Raw genomic sequence first — 22,032 nt, 5'->3', positions numbered from 1 at the left:
CGGAATCTCGAACATCTTACCTGGGTGCTGTCGCTGGTAGTCACGGATCTTGCTGAGTTGAATTATATAGGTTCAACAGGTACTACTGGTACCATGTTGTGTTATGTACTCTGGGATAACACAGGCTGCAACTCGATGCAGCTTTGACCAAAAGATACTCCAGACTTTGAAGTAAGTTCAATGTGATTTATTGAACCATTAGCACAGTTCTCTATGAGTTTGACTCTCCTGCTAATCTTGCTATAGTGTCTCAGTCTAACTAACCAGTCTGCTCTAAGCCACGTGGTGGGTGTGATGCTTCTGATTTGCCTCTGTCCTTCTCGCTAAGTGTCGCCTGTGAAAAGAGACAGAGCATGTGTGCCCTGTCCTTATATATGGGTTGTATAATGCCCCCTTGTCACCTCTGGGTGTCTTGACTGCCCATTGGTCGTGTCCTATTCTATGTGTTCATTAGCTGTATGTCTGTATGTCATGACATCTCTGGTGCTCCCTCTAGTGTTTACTTAGCCGTAGTGTATTTACATTAACCCCTTGTGTATTTAGAGTGATGCTTATCACCACAATACACAGCACGATAATACCGTCAATCATCTCCCCCACCAACATCCCCTGGAGCACACAGATCAGGTCATTGCCATTCACTGCAAAAACAACGTTTGTCTTTACAATCCCCCCCTACCTCCTGCCGATAATGTAAATGAATGTTCACTGGTCCTCGCAACATTAGAAAAAGCGAAGGGTTTTTCTAGCCTTACCTGATAAAAACCTGTCACAATCATGTAAATCTCTGAAAAATGTTGCAGCTATTTCCATTGCTCCAACAAGAACATTCTCAGCATCTCCAGCGAAACTTGTATCAATAAAAACATTACACCGTCCCTCCACATGAGCACGGACGGAGACCTACACTGGCAGAGGGTCAGTACTGAGGGAGTGCCGCACTGTCAGAGGGTCAGTACTGGGGGAATGCCGCACTGTCAGAGGGTCAGTACTGGGGGAATGCCGCACTGTCAGAGGGTCAGTACTGAGGGAGTGCTGCACTGTGAGAGGGTCAGTACTGAGGGAGTGCTGCACTGTCAGAGGGTCAGCACTGAGGGAGTACCGCACTGTCAGAGGGTCAGTACTGAGGGAGTGCTGCACTGTCAGAGGGTCAGTACTGAGGGAGTGCTGCACTGTCAGAGGGTCAGTACTGAGGGAGTGCTGCACTGTCAGAGGGTCAGTACTGAGGGAGTGCTGCACTGTCAGAGGGTCAGTACTGAGGGAGTGCTGCACTGTCAGAGGGTCAGTACTGAGGGAGTGCCTGCACTGTCAGAGGGTCAGTACTGAGGGAGTGCTGCACTGTCAGAGGGTCAGTACTGAGGGAGTGCTGCACTGTCAGAGGGTCAGTACTGAGGGAGTGCCGCACTGTCAGAGGGTCAGTACTGAGGGAGTGCCGCACTGTCAGAGGGTCAGTACTGAGGGAGTGCCGCACTGTCAGAGGGTCAGTACTGAGGGAGTGCTGCACTGTCAGAGGGTCAGTACTGAGGGAGTGCTGCACTGTCAGAGGGTCAGTACTGAGGGAGTGCTGCACTGTCAGAGGGTCAGTACTGAGGGAGTGCTGCACTGTCAGAGGGTCAGTACTGAGGGAGTGCCGCACTGTCAGAGGGTCAGTACTGAGGGAGTGCTGCACTGTCAGAGGGTCAGTACTGAGGGAGTGCCTGCACTGTCAGAGGGTCAGTACTGAGGGAGTGCCGCACTGTCAGAGGGTCAGTACTGAGGGAGTGCCGCACTGTCAGAGGGTCAGTACTGAGGGAGTGCTGCACTGTCAGAGGGTCAGTACTGAGGGAGTGCAGCACTGTCAGAGGGTCAGTACTGAGGGAGTGCTGCACTGTCAGAGGGTCAGTACTGAGGGAGTGCCGCACTGTCAGAGGGTCAGTACTGAGGGAGTGCCGCACTGTCAGAGGGTCAGTACTGAGGGAGTGCTGCACTGTCAGAGGGTCAGTACTGAGGGAGTGCTGCACTGTCAGAGGGTCAGTACTGAGGGAGTGCTGCACTGTCAGAGGGTCAGTACTGACAGAGTTCAGAGTTATTCCTACTTTCCTTGTCTATAATTTTTATTTGGTCAGTTCAGGTTATGTGACAATTATCTCATTGCTGTTTTGCGAGTTTCTGTACTGAAATTGAGTGCATCGTGACCTGATTATGCGCTGTTTTCAGAAGCCCATTCACCTTATTAAATTAGCATTTCTCTCTGTCTCTGTTTCTCCGGCAGCTCCAACATCCATCCTGAAAATGCTAACAGCAATAATCATGCTTTTATCATGCACAGCTTCGATCAGATCACGTACTGCCAAGTCTGCCGAATGTTACTGAGGTGAGATCCCAATTGCTGGCTGGAAATTATATAAAGATGCTGCCATTCAAATTGTCGCCTTTTTGTCTGCAACTTTCACCTGGTTAATGAAAAACTAGAAGCGGATAAAGGGCTTGTTGGACTAGATCATTGTGATAGTATGACGAGAGGTACTACGGTACCTGGGAGTGTGAGCTGCTATTGGTGTAGAAGGCTCGCTGCCCATTGGCCCAAGTGTTGCTTTCTCATTGGTCAAGAAGGAGGTAGCTCCGCCCACGAGGCGGAGTATAAGAACCCGTGTTACCCAGCAGGCATTGTTCTTTCTGTACTCAAGCTGCTGGGGGAACATCTTGTAGATTAAAGCCTTCGATCGGACTACTCCTTTGTTTCTGTGGTTATTGATTGTGCATCAATCATGAACCCTGTAATGGAGCCAGTTACATAACAGCAAACTAGAGCAAAGACATGGAGGATAGAGCAGTGCGGCGGGGAGTTGGTGAGTAGGGGGATTTGGTGATTGCAGGTTTCCCGAATATTTGTGCGGTTCCCTGGGATTGCTGACAGATGCGAGATGATCAGAGACTGAGGTTAGAGAAAGAATCAGAGAGTTAATGGAATGAGGAGAATGGCTCAGGGTGGCATTGGGACAGAGCAGGAGGAGATTTCAGCTCACCCACTGTTTGCTGTCCCCCCGAATCCACTTGATGACTGCCACCCACCTGATGTGTTGGGCAGGCTGGGTCGACGTGGACTACACTTGATGCAGTGTAGCGAGAGACACACTTCCAACACTTGATGAGATGCAACACGGTTTTATTTAACATCTAAACTGTTTTACATGTTGAACTGTGGGTTGACACTATGCTGACTTGAATGGAGACCTGATACTAGCCTGACCAGACTAACTAGCTACCACATGGTGTTTGCACTGGCTAGCTCACGGGCTCTGACTCTCTCAGAGGCTGGATCCCGAGAGAGCGGGAAAACTGCTGCCCTCTGGCTTTATAGTGGCCGTGTCCTGTCTGGTGATTGGCTGCTGTGTTCTGTGTGTTCACTGGTCATCCTGTGTGTCAATCACTGCCTGTCTGCACTCCATTATATACATGGATGGATATTATGACACCCACCCTTCTAGCTGTGGTCCAACTCCCAAAGTTCACACATCATCTTCTCTGTTTGATGACCCGACAATGGCTCCTGGCTGAACAACTACTTGATTTTTAAATGATAAAATTTGCTTTCAGATCCCTCTGAGGCCTCACTCACCTCCCTATCCTGTAGCCTCTTCCCACTCTCCAACCTCGTGGGATCTGTACACCTCTTTCCTTTTTGTCCCTCCCTGATTTCCATCGTTCTCCCACAGAGTCGATGGATTAAATGGCCTCCTTCTTTTCTGTAACGACTCTGGGACAATGGCCGACCCTGTCTGCTGACATCCGAGCCGGAGGTTTCCAGACTCTGCGGGGGAGCCAGCGAGACATGGAGACTTAAAAAAATATATACTTTTGTTCCAAAGCCCACAGACCCCCCCCCCCCCGGCCATCCTCCTCCCCCCCCCCCCCCCTCCCCCCCCCCGAGCTGGAACGGCAGCATTCCCAAATCAGCCCCCTTCTTAGCGGGTTTCCCGGGAGAATTGTGCTCTTGCTCACATTCAGTTTGTACCCTGAGAAGGATCCAACCTTCCAAAGGAGCTCCAGGATTCTTCCCACATGGGATAGAGGGTCAGAAACGTGCAACAGCAGATTGTCCGCTTCAATGGACACCCTGTGCTCCTTGCCCCCTCTTTACCTCTCCACCCATTTGACAACCTAATGGCGGTGGCCCAAGATTCAATTGTGAACAGGAAAAACAACGGTGAGAGCGGGCACCACGCCTCGTGCCCCTGTAAGACCCGAAATACCCCGAGCTCACTGTGTTAGTCCGGACACTCGCTGCGTTAGTCCGGACACTCACTGTGTTAGTCCGGACACTCACTGCGTTAGTCCGGACACTCGCTGCGTTAGTCCGGACACTCACTGCGTTAGTCCGGACACTCGCTGCGTTAGTCCGGACACTCGCTGCGTTAGTCCGGACACTCGCTGCGTTAGTCCGGACACTCGCTGCGTTAGTCCGGACACTCGCTGCGTTAGTCCGGACACTCTCTGCGTTAGTCCGGACACTCGCTGCGTTAGTCCGGACACTCACTGCGTTAGTCCGGACACTCGCTGCGTTAGTCCGGACACTCGCTGCGTTAATCCGGACACTCGCTGCGTTAGTCCGGACACTCGCTGCGTTAGTCCGGACACTCGCTGCGTTAGTCCGGACACTCACTGCGTTAGTCCGGACACTCGCTGCGTTAGTCCGGACACTCGCTGCGTTAGTCCGGACACTCGCTGCGTTAGTCCGGACACTCGCTGCGTTAGTCCGGACACTCGCTGCGTTAGTCGGACACTCTCTGCGTTAGTCCGGACACTCTCTGCGTTAGTCCGGACACTCGCTGCGTTAGTCCGGACACGCGCGTTAGTCCGGACACTCGCTGCGTTAGTCCGGACACTCGCTGCGTTAGTCCGGACACTCGCTGCGTTAGTCCGGACACTCGCTGCGTTAGTCCGGACACTCGCTGCGTTAGTCCGGACACTTGCTGCGTTAGTCCGGACACTCGCTGCGTTAGTCCGGACACTCGCTGCGTTAGTCCGGACACTCGCTGCGTTAGTCCGGACACTCGCTGCGTTAGTCCGGACACTCGCTGCGTTAGTCCGGACACTCGCTGCGTTAGTCCGGACACTCGCTGCGTTAGTCCGGACACTCGCTGCGTTAGTCCGGACACTCGCTGCGTTAGTCCGGACACTCGCTGCGTTAGTCCGGACACTCGCTGCGTTAGTCCGGACACTCTCTGGGGGTGCTCTGTACAGCAGTCTCTCCCAGGCCCAAACCCAAATCGTCCCAGAACCTCAAACAGGTACCTCCACTCCATCGAATCAAAATCCTTCTCTGCATCCGTGCCGATGATTACTTCAGATATCTTCCCCCTAAATGGGAACATTGCCACATTCAAATGTTGCCTGATGTTGGCCGATAATTGTTGGCCTTTGACAAACCCAGTCTGGTCCTCGGAGATCACTCCTGGCAAACAACCCTCCAGACCAGGGGTGGGCAAACTTTTCCGTGCAAGGGCCACATTCAGAAATTCACAAAGGGCCGCATAGTATATTAAGTAAAATAATTACTTCACCCGGTTATGATTCTGGGCGCCTCATATAGAACATAGAACAGTACAGCACAGAACAGGCCCTTCGGCCCTTGACGTTGTGCCGAGCAATGATCACCCTACTCAAGTCAACGTATCCACCCTATACCAGTCAGTAACGCAACAGCCCCCCCCCCCCCCCATTAACCTTAAAAAATTTTTTTTTTTTTTTTTTAATGACTTGGTGGGCCGCAGAAATACCTTTGGCGGGCCGCATGCGGGCCGTAGTTTGCCCACCCCTGCTCCAGACGCATCGCCAGAACCTTGGCTAGTACCATTACATGGGTGTTCAATAAAGAAATGTAAGACCCACACTGCACCGGATCCTAGTCCTTCTCCGGGATCAGAGAGATCGACTCCTGCGCCACATGGCCGACAGCTCCCCCTGTGACCGAGAATCATTAAACATCCCCAATAAATGTGGTGTCAGTGATGCTTCAAACTACTAATAAAATTCCGCCCGGGAGAAAACCTCAAAGGCTGTATTAACCTTGTTCAGCCCTCCTTCCCTCGTCATTAACCTGACCTATTCCTCGTGTGTATTAACCTTGTTCAGCCCTCGTCCCTCATCATTAACCTGACCTATTCCTCGTGTGTATTAACCTTGTTCAGCCCTCGTCCCTCGTTATTAACCTGACCTATTCCTCGTGTGTATTAACCTTGTTCAGCCCTCGTCCCTCGTTATTAACCTGAGCTATTCGTCGTGTGTATTAACCTTGTTCAGCCTTCGTCCCTCTTTATTAACCTGACCTATTCCTCGTGTGTATTAACCTTGTTCAGTCCTGCTCCCATGTCATTAACCTGACCTATTCCTCGTGTGTATTAACCTTGTTCAGCCCTAGTCCCTTGTTATTAACCTGACCTATTCCTCGTGTGTATTAACCTTGTTCAGCCCTCGTCCCTCATCATTAACCTGACCTATTCCTCGTGTGTATTAACCTTGTTCAGCCCTCGTCCCTCGTTATTAACCTGACCTATTCCTCGTGTGTATTAACCTTGTTCAGCCCTCGTCCCTCGTTATTAACCTGAGCTATTCCTCGTGTGTATTAACCTTGTTCAGTCCTGCTCCCATGTTATTAACCTGACCTATTCCTCGTGTGTATTAACCTTGTTCAGCCCTCGTCCCTCATCATTAACCTGACCTATTCCTCGTGTGTATTAACCTTGTTCAGCCCTCGTCCCTCATCATTAACCTGACCTATTCCTTGTGTGTATTAACCTTGTTCAGCCCTGCTCCCTCGTTATTAACCTGACCTATTCCTCGTGTGTATTAACCTTGTTCAGTCCTGCTCCCTCATCATTAACCTGACCTATTCCTCGTGTGTATTAACATTGTTCAGTCCTGCTCCCTCGTTATTAACCTGACCTATTCCTCGTGTGTATTAACCTTGTTCAGCCCTGCTCCCTAGTTATTAACCTGACCTATTCCTCGTGTGTATTAACCTTGTTCAGTCCTGCTCCCTCGTTATTAACCTGACCTATTCCTCGTGTGTATTAACCTTGTTCAGTCCTGCTCCCTCGTTATTAACCTGACCTATTCCTCGTGTGTATTAACCTTGTTCAGTCCTGCTCCCTCATCATTAACCTGACCTATTCCTCGTGTGTATTAACCTTGTTCAGCCCTGCTCCCTCGTTATTAACCTGACCTATTCCTCGTGTGTATTAACCTTGTTCAGCCCTGCTCCCATGTCATTAACCTGACCTATTCCTCGTGTGTATTAACCTTGTTCAGCCCTCGTCCCTCGTCATTAACCTGACCTATTCCTCGTGTGTATTAACCTTGTTTAGCCCTCGTCCCTCGTCATTAACCTGACCTATTCCTCGTGTGTATTAACCTTATTCATCCCTGCTCCCTCATCATTAACCTGACCTATTCCTCGTGTGTATTAACCTTGTTCAGCCCTGCTCCCTCATCATTAACCTGACCTATTTCTCGTGTGTATTAACCTTGTTCAGTCCTCGTCCCTCATCATTAACCTGACCTATTCCTCGTGTGTATTAACCTTGTTCAGCCCTCGTCACTCATCATTAACCTGACCTATTCCTCGTGTGTATTAACCTTGTTCAGTCCTGCTCCCTCATCATTAACCTGACCTATTTCTCGTGTGTATTAACTTTGTTCAGCCCTCCTCCCTCGTTATTAACCTGACCTATTCCTCGTGTGTGAAGTTAAAACTCACCACTATTCTTAGAATTCCCCCTATATCAAAAAAAGTTCGATATTCTAAATGGTGAACAGGGATTCTCACTCCCTGACTCCGATGCAGGCTTCCGTGGGTGCTATTTAGGTCAAAGTATATTTTCAAGTTATCCCCCAGTATAACCCATACCTTCACCGAAGAATTTTACCTACTTACCCCTTAATAGCATCGATGTCCTGGGTCCTGCGTTATTAAGGAAGTGAAGTAAGCTAATAACCACTTTTTCAGGTTAAGTTATTTTTATTATTATATTTTTTCTTTTAAAAGCTGCAAACACTTTCTTTACAGAAAGGTAAAAAGATCTTGCTTCTGGATGCTGCTAGTTGGTTGTACAGACCTTCATTCCAACCTTGACAATCGATCTTCTTAAAATCTGGTCTTCTTGAGTTGTATTCGCTGGTGAACTCGGTTGCTGTGTCCCATGCACCGAGCTGTGAGAGCTGGCTCTGGCTCTGTTTAAATTCTAGTCTTCCTTAGATGTATAACTGTTTAAACTCGGCTGCTTGCCTTGTCTTTCCCATGACCGAGCTCTCTCTCTCTCTCTCTGAGTTCTCCTCCCCTTCTCTCCTGTTGCTGGTTTCCTCTGTCCTGTCCTCTGTCCATGTTGCTGCTGCTCCCTGGGTTTATATTCTCTTTCGAAGAGTTATTAAGTTTTAACGACTTTACTGTAAATGGGCTTGTTTCACTTTGATAGTTAAAAAGTATCTTTGATGTAAACATTTTACTACAACTAATTATTCATTTTGGGCATCTCGTCTCCTCTCAAATCTGATTAAAAAATGCTTTGGTTTCAATAGTTAACTTTTATTTCTGTGATTTCGAATCGTTTAATTTTCCAATTGTCCCCAGCTCATAACTTTGCCTTTGATTTTGACTTAAATTATGTTTCCAGGTCGTCTCCAATTTTCTTTTCATTGACTTGATGTTCATAGAATTTTACACTTTAGAATTGACACCAAATTCGACTGGGCATCTTCCATCCTTTCCAGCTGTTTACTAAGAGAGTTTATTTCAATTAAGGTGTGAAACTTTGCTTTTAGCTGTATGCTAAAATTTAACTTGGTTATGACTTGAAAGACTTGCCTGTTTTAAACATTCGTCACTTAATGCAATTGAAACTCTCATCCATGCTTTTCCAGATGCTTCCTGAGATAGTTACATTCCATGAAGGTGTGAGCCATTGTTTTAGCTTACCACATGAAACCTGTGTGTCTGCTAAACCTGCTTGTGAGCAAGAATCTGCATTTTATAACCCTGCTCTTTGCAGCTGCTATTAAACTTTTGTGGGATCTTTCCCTGTATCCTCTCAAACCAGATATTGCCAGACTTCCATGTTTCAAATGACACATTTTTCTGTATTTTCAAGAACATGTGTATTAACCTTGTTCAGACCTCGTCCCTTGTTATTAACCTGACCTATTCCTCGTGTGTATTAACCTTGTTCAGCCCTTGTCCCTCGTTATTAACCTGACCTATTCCTCGTGTGTATTAACCTTGTTCAGTCCTGCTCCCTCATCATTAACCTGACCTATTCCTCGTGTGTATTAACCTTGTTCAGTCCTGCTCCCTCCTTATTAACCTGACCTATTCCTCGTGTGTATTAACCTTGTTCAGTCCTGCTCCCTCCTTATTAACCTGACCTATTCCTCGTGTGTATTAACCTTGTTCAGCCCTGCTCCCTCGTTATTAACCTGACCTATTCCTCGTGTGTATTAACCTTGTTCAGCCCTCGTCCCTCGTTATTAACCTGACCTATTCCTCGTGTGTATTAACCTTGTTCAGCCCTGCCCCCTCGTTATTAACCTGACCTATTCCTCGTGTGTATTAACCTTGTTCAGCCCTGCTCCCTCGTTATTAACCTGACCTATTCCTCGTGTGTATTAACCTTGTTCAGTCCTGCTCCCTCATCATTAACCTGACCTATTCCTCGTGTGTATTAACCTTGTTGAGCCCTCGTCCCTCGTTATTAACCTGAGCTATTCCTCGTGTGTATTAACCTTGTTCAGCCCTCGTCCCTCATCATTAACCTGAGCTATTCCTCGTGTGTATTAACCTTGTTCAGCCCTCGTCCCTCGTCATTAACCTGACCTATTCCTCGTGTGTATTAACCTTGTTCAGTCTTTCTCCCTCGTTATTAACCTGACCTATTCCTCGTGTGTATTAACCTTGTTCAGCCCTCGTCACTCATCATTAACCTGACCTATTCCTCGTGTGTATTAACCTTGTTCAGACCTGCTCCCTCATCATTAACCTTACCTATTCCTCGTGTGTATTAACCTTGTTCAGCCCTCCTCCCTCATCATTAACCTGACCTATTCCTCGTGTGTATTAAACTTGTTCAGCCCTCGTCACTCATCATTAACCTGACCTATTCCTCGTGTGTATTAACCTTGTTCAGCCCTCGTCCGTCGTTATTAACCTGACCTATTCCTCGTGTGTATTAACCTTGTTCAGCCCTCGTCACTCATCATTAACCTGACCTTTTCCTCGTGTGTATTAACCTTGTTCAGCCCTGCTCCCTCGTCATTAACCTGACCTATTCCTCGTGTGTATTAACCTTGTTCAGCCCTGCTCCCTCGTTATTAACCTGACCTATTCCTCGTGTGTATTAACCTTGATCAGCCCTGCTCCCTCATCATTAACCTGACCTATTCCTCGTGCAGCCGTCTCAGCTGGGGAGTCAGTAAACAGCTGCCTTCACACCAAACTCCGAAAATACCCCTCGTGAGGGACAAAGTTAGCTCACCGCCTTCCCAGCCGATACCAATTCAAATTCCATTTGTGACCTCTTTCTCTCCATTAATGGCTGGGTTATCGGGGCTGCAGAGTTCTGCCGACCCACCTCCAAAATTGAGTCGACCAACCTCAGTCCAGTTATGCCTTTGGTTGTTTTAATATTTTCATCCTTGATTTCAAATCACTCTGTGACCTCGTCCCCATCCTGCCTCACATCACATGAAGCCATTTTTTAATAATCCTTTCAGTTCTAGCCTCTTAATCACCCTCAATTTTAAACACCAACCCCCTCCCCCTCATTGGAAGCTGATCCTTTAACAGCCCTTGATTTAGTTTTTGCTGTGATGTGGGCAGCAGTGCCCACCCTAATTGCCCTTGAGTGTCTCACATGGCCATTTCAGAGGGTATTTAATAGTCAAACACATTGCTGTGGGTCTGGAGTCACATGTAGGGCAGACCGGGTAAGGACGGCAGATTTCCTTCCCTAAAGGACATTAGTGACCAGATGGGTTATTATGGAAATCGACTAGATGGCACAGTGGTTAGCACTGCTGCCTCACAGCGCCAGGGTCCCAGGTTCGATTCCCCGCTGGGTCACTGTCTGTGTGGAGTCTGCACGTTCACCCCGTGCCTGCGTGGGTTTCCTCCGGGTGCTCCGGTTTCCTCTCACTGTCCAAAGAAGTGCACATTTTGAAGAGGAGGCGGTGGCATAGTTTTATTGTCACTGGATGAATAATCCAGAGACCCAGGATGATGCTCTGGGTTCAAATCCCACCATGGCCGAAAGTGAAATTTAAATTCAATAAAACTCTGGAATTAAAAATCTAAAGATGACTATGAAACCATTATTGATTGTCAGAAAAACCCATCTGGTTCACCAATGTCCTTCAGGGAAGGAAATCTGCTGTCCTTACCTGGTCTGGCCGAAATGTAACTCCATAAGACCAAAAGACATCGGAGCAGAATTAGGCCACTCGGCCCATCGACACTGCTTCGCCATTCAATCATGCCTGATATTTTCTCATCCAGATTCTCCTGCCTTCTCTCCATCACCCCGATCTCCTTATGAATCAAGAACCTATCTATCCCTGTCTTAAAGACACTCAGCGATTTGGCCTCCCCAGCCTTCTGCGGCAAAGAGTTCCACAGATTCATCACCCTCTGGCTGAAGAAATTCCTCCTCATCTCTGTTTTAAAGGATCGTCCCTTTAGTCTGAGATTGTGTCCTCTGCTTCTAGTTTTTCCAACAGGTGGAAACACTAGGGGCTTTTCACAGTAACTTCATTTGAAGCCTACTTGTGACAATAAGCAACTTTCATTTCATTCATTTTTTTCACATCCTCTCCACGTCCACTCTATCCAGGCCTCGCAGTATCCTGCAAATTTCAATAAGGTTCCCCCTCATCCTTCTGAACTCCAACGAGTACAGACCCAGAGTCCTCAACCGTTCCTCATGCAACAAGCTCTTCATTCCAGGATCCACAGAAACGTGGTTGACTCTCAACTGTCCTCAGGGATGGCCAATAAATTCTGACCCAGCATTTGTCCCCTGAACAAATACAAAAGTTAGTTGGATTGGCCATGCTAAATTGGTTAGTATCCAAGGATGTGTAAGTTAGCTGAGGTTATGGGGATAGGATGAGGGAGTGGGCTTTTTCAGAGGGTCGTTTCAGACTTGATGGGCCAAATGGCCTCCTTCTGTACTGTAGGGATTCTATAGATGGTTTCATGATCATTGTTACTGAGATTATTCTAGATTTTGTTTATTGAATTTGAAATTCAGGCAGTGGTGGGATTTGAACCCATGTCCCCAGAGCATTGCTTTGGGTCTCGTGGTTACTGGCCCAATGATATTAGCCCCACACCATCATCTCTCCCCTCGGCCCAAAATTCTGGAGTTCCCTCCTGAAACCTCTTTACGTTGACCTTTCTCCCTTTCACTATGACCCCACTTCAAACCTCCCAACGTAACAACCTGGACGACAGCTGAGGGCTTAAATGGGTCGGTGCAGACTCGATGGGCCGAATGGCCTCCTTCTGCACTGTATGTTCTATGTAAGAATCTATGTAAGAATATCTCCTGTCAATCTGTCGGATTTGGTAATACTGTGAAGCACCTTGGGATGTTTTCTAAGATGTAAGTTGTAAAGATGCCACGCTGAGCTGTAATGGCCGATTTCATTCTTCTCTCAGGGGAGTATTTTACCAGGGATACATGTGCCCGAGGTGTGGGACTGGAGCACACAAGGAATGTCTCGGGCGACTCGGCATCTGTGGCAAGTCAACAGCAGGTAAAATACCCGAATGGATACTCCCTTAGAAAATTCACAGAAATGCCATTGCAAAATCCAAATCTCCAAATATATTAACAAATTAAATGTTCAAATATCCTGGGCTGGATTCTCCGCAGCCCCGCGCAGAGAATCGGCGTGATCGCGGAGTACGCCGCGTCGCCGGGGGGGCCATTGTCAGAGGCTCGCCCAGCGATACTCCACTCCCGGCTGGCCGAGTTCCCGACGGCGTAGAACTAACCATCTATTGCCAGTCGGGATGCTGGCGTGGTCCACGGCTGTCCTGGTCAGGGCAGGGGGGTGGGAGACCAGGAGGGGGGGGGGGGGGCCTTACACGGCACTGCGTTAATTTTACGCGGGTGGTCCGGGTCGGTGCCGATCGGGGTCACTATTTAGAGGGTTCAGCTCCGCAGTCCGAGTCCGCCATGGAGCTCGGCGCGGCCACTGGAGGCTGTCGCCATTCCCAAGCGCTGACTCCGAGCCGGAAGTGCGGGGGCCCGTATCCGCAGCCAATGCTGCGAGGTTCACTCCGGGTCCCTGCTCGCCCCCTGCAGGGCACTGAATTTGTGTAACTTTTGTCCCGGAATTTCTGGAGTAAAACTCCACCGTTTTTACGCCGGCGTGGGGACATAGTCTCATTTTGGGAGAATCCAGCCCCACGGTCCTTTAACACCAGTTGTACCATCGTATCAGGGAGGCAGGGAGGAGATATCAGGGGCACTGGGAGCCGGTTTAAAATGCTCACTGGACACAGGCGAGGTGCCAGAGGAGTGGAGGACCAACATTGTCCCATTATTAAAAAGAGGAGCTGGAAGTAGACCAGGAAATTGTCGGCCAGTCTGTCTAACCTCGGTGGTGGGAAGTTGCTGGAAAGAATTCTGACTGTCTTTGCAGTTGGATCACCATGGATTATTCAGGGTTAGTCAGCATGGATTATTCAGGGATCGTCAGCATGGATATTCAGGGATAGTCAGCATGGATTATTCAGGGATAGTCAGCATGGATTATTCAGGGATAGTCAGCATGGATTATTCAGGGATAGTCAGCATGGATTATTCAGGGATAGTCAGCATGGATTATTCAGGGTTAGTCAGCATGGATTATTCAGGGATAGTCAGCATGGATTATTCAGGGATAGTCAGCATGGATTATTCAGGGATAGTCAGCATGGATTATTCAGGGATAGTCAGCATGGATTATTCAGGGATAGTCAGCATGGATTATTCAGGGATAGTCAGCATGGATTATTCAGGGATAGTCAGCATGGATTATTCAGGGATAGTCAGCATGGATTATTCAGGGATAGTCAGCATGGATTATTCAGGGATAGTCAGCATGGATTATTCAGGGATAGTCAGCATGGATTATTCAGGGATAGTCAGCATGGATTATTCAGGGATAGTCAGCATGGATTATTCAGGGATAGTCAGCATGGATTATTCAGGGATAGTCAGCATGGATTATTCAGGGATAGTCAGCATGGATTATTCAGGGATAGTCAGCATGGATTTGCTCAGGGAAGGTCGTGTTTGACAAATTTTCTTGAGGTTTTTGAGGAGGTAACCAGGAGTGTTGATGAGGGTGATGCATTTGGTGTGGTCAATATGGAGTTTAGCCGGCTTTTTGATAAGGTGGCAGACTGGTCTCGACAGAAAGGACCATGGACTCCAAGGCAAAGTGACGCACTGGAACCAAAATAGGCTGAGAGGCCTGAAGCGGAGGCCAATAGAGGGATGTTTCTGTGACTAAGTCTGTTTCCAGTGGGGTTCCGTTGGGCTCGGTGCTGGGACTTTGCTATTTGTGGTGTACATTAATGATTGGGATTTAAATGTAGGGCAATGATCAAGAGGTTTGCGGATGACACAAACATTGGCAGGCGGGTAAATAGTGAGGAGGATAGTCCTGGACTACAGGAGGCTATCACTAGACTGGCCAAGTGGGCACAGTTTCTGTGTTGAGTTTAGCACTCTGACAGGCGGCTATATCGATTCCAGCAAGGGCCTTTGTAGTTCTGTTTTTGGCCGATTTGTGTTCTTCCTTTTTGCTAGTCTGTTTCCAGTACCACAGGTGGACAGGAAGGCAATTGTTCTATTAGTAGAGAGGTCAATAACCAGGGGCCATAGATTTAAGGTCAGGGGTAGAAGGCTAAGAGGGGGGTTTTAGGAGAAAACATTTCACCCAGGGCGTGGTGGGAGTCTGAAATCACTGCCTGAAAGGGTGATTGAGTTAGAAACCATTGTAACATTTAAGAAGTATTTGATATTCACTTGTGCTGCTGTAACCTTCAGGATTCTGGGTCAAGAGCTGGAAAATGGGATGAGTGAGATCTCTGTTAACCAGTATCAACCTGATGGACCGAACAGCCTCCTCCAGTCCTCTAAATGTACATCAATTAATGAATCAAATAAATCCCATTGCCCCACTCTCTCCCAAAATTCCGGTATCAACTGCACTCTCTCACCACGGTAGCACAGTGGTTAGCACGGCAGCGACCCGGGTTCAATTCCCGGCTTGGGTCACTGTCTGTGTGGAGTCTGCACGTTCTCCCCTTGTGTGCGTGGGTTTCCTCCGGGTGATCCGGTTTCCGCCCACAGTCCAAAGATAGAACATAGAACATAGAATGATACAGCGCAGTACAGGCCCTTCGGCCCTCGATGTTGCACCGACATGGAAAAAAACAAAAGGCCATCTAACCTACACTATGCCCTTATCATCCATATGCATATCCAATAAATTTTAAATGCCCTCAATGTTGGCGAGTTCACTACTGTTGCAGGTAGGGCATTCCACGGCCTCACCACTCTTTGCATAAAAAACCCACCTCTGACCTCTGTCCTATATCTATTACCCCTCAATTTAAGGCTATGTCCCCTCGTGCTAGCCACCTCCATCCGCGGGAGAAGGCTCTCGCTGTCCACCCTATCTAACCCTCTGATCATTTTATATGCCTCTATTAAGTCACCTCTTAACCTTCTTCTCTCTAACGAAAACAACCTCAAGTCCATCAGCCTTTCCTCATAAGATTTTCCCTCCATACCAGGCAACATCCTGGTAAATCTCCTCTGCACCCGTTCCAAAGCTTCCACATCCTTCCTATAATGAGGCGGACAGAACTGTACGCAATACTCCAAATGCGGCCGTACTAGAGTTTTGTACAACTGCAACATGACCTCATGGCTCCGGAACTCAATCCCTCTACCAATAAAGGCCAACACACCATAGGCCTTCTTCACAACCCTATCAACCTGGGTGGCAACTTTCAGGGATCTATGTACATGGACACCGAGATCCCTCTGCTCATCCACATTACCAAGAATTTTACCATTAGCCAAATATTCCGCATTCCTGTTATTCTTTCCAAAGTGAATCACCTCACACTTCTCCACATTAAACTCCATTTGCCACCTCTCAGCCCAGCTCTGCAGCTTATCTATGTCCCTCTGTAACCTGCAACATCCTTCCGCACTGTCTAAAACTCCACCGACTTTAGTGTCGTCTGCAAATTTACTCACCCATCCTTCTGCGCCCTCCTCTAGGTCATTTATAAAAATGACAAACAGCAACGGCCCCAGAACAGATCCTTGTGGTACGCCACTCGTAACTGAACTCCATTCTGAACATTTCCCATCAACTACCACTCTCTGTCTTCTTTCAACTAGCCAATTTCTGATCCACATCTCTAAATCACCCTCAATCCCCAGCCTCCGTATTTTCTGCAATAGCCGACCGTGGGGAACCTTATCAAACGCTTTACTGAAATCCATATACACCACATCAACTGCTCTACCCTCGTCTACCTGTTCAGTCACCTTCTCAAAGAACTCGATAAGGTTTGTGAGGCATGACCTACCCTTCACAAAACCATGCTGACTATCCCTAATCATATTATTCCTATCTAGATGATTATAAATCGTATCTTTTATAATCCTCTCCAAGACCTTACCCACCACAGACGTTAGGCTCACCGGCCTATAGTTACCGGGGTTATCTCTACTCCCCTTCTTGAACAAAGGGACCACATTTGCTATCCTCCAGTCCTCTGGCACTATTCCTGTAGTCAATGATGACATAAAAATCAAAGCCAAAGGCTCAGCAATCTCTTCCCTGGCTTCCAAGAGAATCCTAGGATAAATCCCATCCAGCCCCGGGGACTTATCTATTTTCACCTTGTCCAGAATTGCCAACACTTCTTCCCTACGCACCTCAATGCCATCCATTCTAATAGCCTGTGTCTCAGCATTCTCCTCCACAATATTATCTTTTTCTTGAGTGAATACTGACGAAAAGTATTCATTTAGTATCTCGCTTATCTCCTCAGCCTCCACACACAACTTCCCACCACTGTCCTTGACTGGCCCTACTCTTACCCTAGTCATTCTTTTATTCCTGACATACCTATAGAAAGCTTTTGGGTTTTCCTTGATCCTACCTGCCAAAGACTTCTCATGTCCCCCTCCTTGCTCGTCTTAGCTCTCTCTTTAGATCCTTCCTCGCTTCCTTGTAACTATCAAGCGCCCCAACTGAAACTTCATGCCTCATCTTCACATAGGCCTCCTTCTTCCTCTTAACAAGAGATTCCACTTCTTTGGTCAACCACGGTTCCCTCGCTCGACCCCTTCCTCCCTGCCTGACTGGTACGTACTTATCAAGAACATGCAATAGCTGTTCCTTGAACAAGCTCCACATATCCAGTGTGCCCAACCCTTGCAGCCTACTTCTCCAACCAACACATCCTAAGTCATGTCTAATGGCATCATAATTGCCCTTCCCCCAGCTATAACTCTTGCCCTACGGGGTATACTTATCCCTTTCCATCACTAACGTAAAGGTCACCGAATTGTGGTCACTGTTTCCAAAGTGCTCACCTACCTCCAGATCTAACACCTGGCCTGGTTCATTACCCAAAACCAAATCCAATGTGGCCTCGCCTCTTGTTGGCCTGTCAACATATTGTGTCAGGAAACCCTCCTGCACACATTGTACAAAGAACGACCCATCTAATGTACTCGAACTATATCTTTTCCAGTCAATATTTGGAAAGTTAAAGTCTCCCATAACAACTACCCTGATACTTTCGCTCTTTTCCAGAATCATCTTCGCCATCCTTTCCTCTACATCCCTAGAACTATTAGGTGGCCTATAGAAAACTCCCAACAGGGTGACCTCTCCTTTCCTGTTTCTAACCTCAGCCCATACTACCTCAGAAGAAGAGTCCCCATCTAGCATCCTTTCCGCCACCGTAATACTGTCCTTGACTAGCAGCGCCACACCTCCCCCTCTTTTGCCCCCTTCTCTGAGCTTACTAAAACACCTAAACCCCGGAACCTGCAACAACCATTCCTGTCCCTGCTCTATCCATGTCTCTGAAATGGCCACGACGTCGACGTCCCAGGTACCAACCCATGCTGCCAGTTCCCCTACCTTATTTCGTATACTCCTGGCATTGAAGTAGACACACTTCAAACCACCTACCTGAACACTGGCACCCTCCTGCGAAGTCAAATCTGTGCTCCTGACCTCTATACTCTCAATCTCCCGTACCCCAAAACTACAATCCAGGTTCCCATGCCCCTGCTGAATTAGTTTAAACCCCCCCAAAGAGTACTAACAAATCTCCCCCCCAGGATATTGGTGCCCCTCAGGTTCAGTTGTAGACCATCCTGTCTATAGAGGTCCCACCTTCCCCAGAAAGAGCCCCAGTTATCCAGAAATCTGAATCCCTCCCGCCTGCACCATCCCTGTAGCCACGTGTTTAATTGCTCTCTCTCCCTATTCCTCATCTCACTATCACGTGGCACGGGCAACAACCCAGAGATAACAACTCTGTTTGTTCTCGCTCTGAGCTTCCATCCTAGCTCCCTAAAGGTCTGCCTGACATCCTTGTCCCCTTTCCTACCTATGTCGTTAGTGCCAATGTGGACTACGACTTGGGGCTGCTCCCCCTCCCCCTTAAGGACCCGGAAAACACGATCCGAGACATCACTTACCCTTGCACCTGGGAGGCAACATACCAAACGTGAGTCTCTCTGGCTCCCACAAAATCTCCTATCTGTGCCCCTGACTATTGAGTCCCCAATTACTAATGTTCTACTCCTTTCCCCCCTTCCCTTCTGAGCAACAGGGACAGACTCCGTGCCAGAGGCCCGTACGCCATGGCTTACCCCTGGTAAGTCGTCCCCCCCACAAGTATCCAAAACGGTATACTTGTTACTCAGGGGAACGACCGCAGGGGGTCCCTGCACTGACTGCTTCTTCCCAGTCCCTCTTACAGTTACCCATCTATCTCCAGTCTTTCGTGTAACTACTTCCCTGAAGCTCCTATCTATGACCCCCTCTGCCTCCCGAATGATCCGAAGTTCATCCAGCTCAAGCTCCAGGTCCCTAACACGGTTTTTGAGGAGCTGGAGGTGGGTGCACTTCCCACAGATGAAATCAGCAGGGACACTGACGGCGTCCCTCACCTCAAACATTCTGCAGGAGGAGCATTGTACTGCCTTCCCTGACATCACCTCTAGATTTAAAAAAAAACAAGAAAAAGAAAAAGAAAGGAAGAGCTTACCTGATATTACCTCAAACCCTGCTCCCGCTGAAAGTTAAGCAAATTTAAAGGCACTCACTCACCTTCACGACAGGCCCCTGCTCCCGCTTCCCAACCACCGTGGGGTGGGGGGGTTGGTTAGAGGAGGAGGTAGGGTGGGAAACACTCACGAAGTGTTTCGGGTTTAACTGTCACTTGCCAACAGCCCCTCCACAAACCACCTTCAACTTAGGCTGGCCGCACTGCACGTATGCAAATTCCCCCAGAACAGCTGATCAGTAGCTCTGCTCTGCTGCCCTCTGCTGGATGATTGCCTTCACTCAAACTCCTCGGGTCACCTTCGCTGGTTCACCTTCAATTTAGGCTGACCGCACTGCACGTATGTGCAGGTTCGGTAGATTGGCCATGTTAAATTGCCCCTTAGATTCAAAAAGGTTAGTTGGGGTCGCAGGAATGGGCGCAGGTGGGTGCTTGTTCTAAAGGTCGGTGAGCATCGATGGGTCAGATTGCCTCCTGCACTGTAGGGATTGTCTGATTTCCAATCCCACTGCCCTACTCCCTCCCCATAGCCCTGTATCAATCCCCAAACTAATCCCACTGCCCTGCTCTCTCCCCATAGCCCTGTATCAATCCACAAACTAATCCCACTGCCCCTCTCTCCCCATAGCCCTGTATCAACCCCAAACTAATCCCACTGCCCCACTCTCTCCCCATAGCCCTGTATCAATCCCCAAACTAATCCCACTGCCCCGCTCTCTCCCCATAGCCCTGTATCAATCCCCAAACTAATCCCACTGCCCTGCTCTCTCCCCATAGCCCTGTATCAATCCCAAACTAATCCCACTGCCCTGCTCTCTCCCCATAGCCCTGTATCAATCCCAAACTAATCCCACTGCCCCTCTCTCCCCATAGCCCTGTATCAATCCCAAACTAATCCCACTGCCCCACTCTCTCCCCATCGCCCTGTATCAATCCCAAACTAATCCCACTGCCTCGCTCTCTCCAAATCCATTGTCTATTTACTATTGAGTCTCTTGACATTTATGATTTTCCCATGGGCAGCGACCTCGCTCTGTTCACACCCTGTATATCTGCACCTTTCAGCCTCTCTGACCATTCTCAGAGCCCCCTCCACTGCCCCTCTCTCTAACCGTGGGACAATCTGTTTAATGTAGTGAGGCACTCTCAATTACGACACGAAAGTTAGGTCAGTAATCAAAGGCTTTAATAAGCAGTGAACAATGGCAGCCTCCATGAGAAGTGTGCTCGCAAAATGGAGTCTCATCTTAAGTACTGTTTCCCAGGGGGCAGAGCCAGAGGCGGAGTCCCCCAGGGTTCCAAGCCTCTTAAAGGGGCAATGTATTCCGATCATCACAAGCCTCTTAAAGGGGCAAGGTATTCCGATCATCACATTCACCCCCTGTTTAAAAAAAACACATAGTCCGTCGGGGATGAAGTGTTTTTAAATTATGAGTTCAGTCTTTGTGGTGGTCTGATAGTCCGTGCTGACTTTCGCCGCTCCGGTGGTGGCGCCGTGGATGCGGTCGGTTCCGATGGTGGTCTATCCGGGAGCACGGTTGACTGAAGCTTTGTCCGCCTTGGAGAGGGGGGGGGGTATCAGGAGTGATTAGGGTGGTCGGTGTCGGCTGGGGGGCAAGGGGCGCTATGCAGGGGGCGCTGTCGAAGTCGGCGTTCAGTGTAGGGCCGGGAGCGTCGGTAGAAGTGGGGGGGTCGGTGGGAGGATCGGTGGAGTCGGTGGGAGAGCCAGCGGGTGCCAGGTCTCGCAGGGATACTGTATCCTGTCTGCCGTCGGGGTGCTCGACGTAGGCATAACGAGGGTTTGCGTGCAGCAGGTGGACCCTCTCGACTATGGGATCCGTTTTATGGCTCCTCACATGCCTCCGGAGTAGGACTGGACCCGGAGTCGTCAGAGTGGAAGCGAGACTCCAGAGGTGGACTTCCTGGGGAAGACAAACAAACGATTGTGAGGGGTCTCGTTCGTGGCCGTACAGAGGAGCGACCTAATGGAGTGCAGGGCATCGGGTAGGACCTCCTGCCAGTGGGAGATAGGGAGACTCCTTGACCGTAGGGCTAGGAGGACAGCCTTCCAAACTGTCGCGTTCTCCCTCTCCACTTGCCCGTTTCCCCGCGGGTTATAGCTCGTCGTCCTGCTCGAGGCGATGCCCTTGCTGAGCAGGTACCGACGCAGCTCATCGCTCATGAACGATGTACCCCGGTCGCTGTGGATATAAGCGGGGAAACCAAACAGAGCGAAGATGCTGCGCAGTCCCTTGATCACGGGGGCGGAGGTAGTATCGGGGCAGGGGACAGCAAAAGGGAAGCGGGAGAATTCATCGATGACGGTGAGGAAATAGATGTTGCGGTTGTTGGATGGGAGAAGCCCTTTGAAGTCCACGCTTAGTCGCTCAAAGGGCCCAGAGGCTTTTATCAGGCGGGCCTTGTCTGGTCGATAGGACTGCGGTTTGCATTCTGCACAGATCTGGCATGCCTTAGTCATGGTCTTGACCTCTCCTGTGGAGTAGGGAAGGTTGGGGGACTTGATGAAGTGGGCAAGCCGGGTGACCCCCGGGTGGCAGGGGTCATCGTGGATGGCTCTCAGGCGGTCCAATTGCGCGTTGGCGCACGTGCCGCGGGACAGGGCATCTGGGGACTCGTTGAGCTTCCCCGGGCGATATTTAATATCGTAC

The 22,032-nt window shown here is 49.0% G+C and overlaps 1 protein-coding gene across 2 annotated transcripts in view; it reads left to right on the top strand.

The window, feature by feature from the left end:
- LOC119964299 (guanine nucleotide exchange factor VAV3-like) overlaps positions 1 to 22,032 on the top strand; it is a 77,468-nt gene that overhangs the window by 4,709 nt on the left and 50,727 nt on the right. For both annotated transcript variants that reach the window (XM_038793576.1, XM_038793575.1), the window contains exons 2-3: positions 2,252 to 2,353; positions 12,689 to 12,786. In XM_038793576.1, coding sequence (XP_038649504.1) covers positions 2,252 to 2,353; positions 12,689 to 12,786 — 200 coding nt within the window. The remainder of the gene's footprint in view (positions 1 to 2,251; positions 2,354 to 12,688; positions 12,787 to 22,032) is intronic.

This window comes from Scyliorhinus canicula, chromosome 4 (genome assembly GCF_902713615.1).
Source record: "Scyliorhinus canicula chromosome 4, sScyCan1.1, whole genome shotgun sequence".
Classification (NCBI taxonomy): domain Eukaryota; kingdom Metazoa; phylum Chordata; class Chondrichthyes; order Carcharhiniformes; family Scyliorhinidae; genus Scyliorhinus; species Scyliorhinus canicula.
The sequence above is the reverse complement of the archived record's forward strand: the minus strand, read 5'-3'. Positions and strand labels throughout refer to the sequence as shown.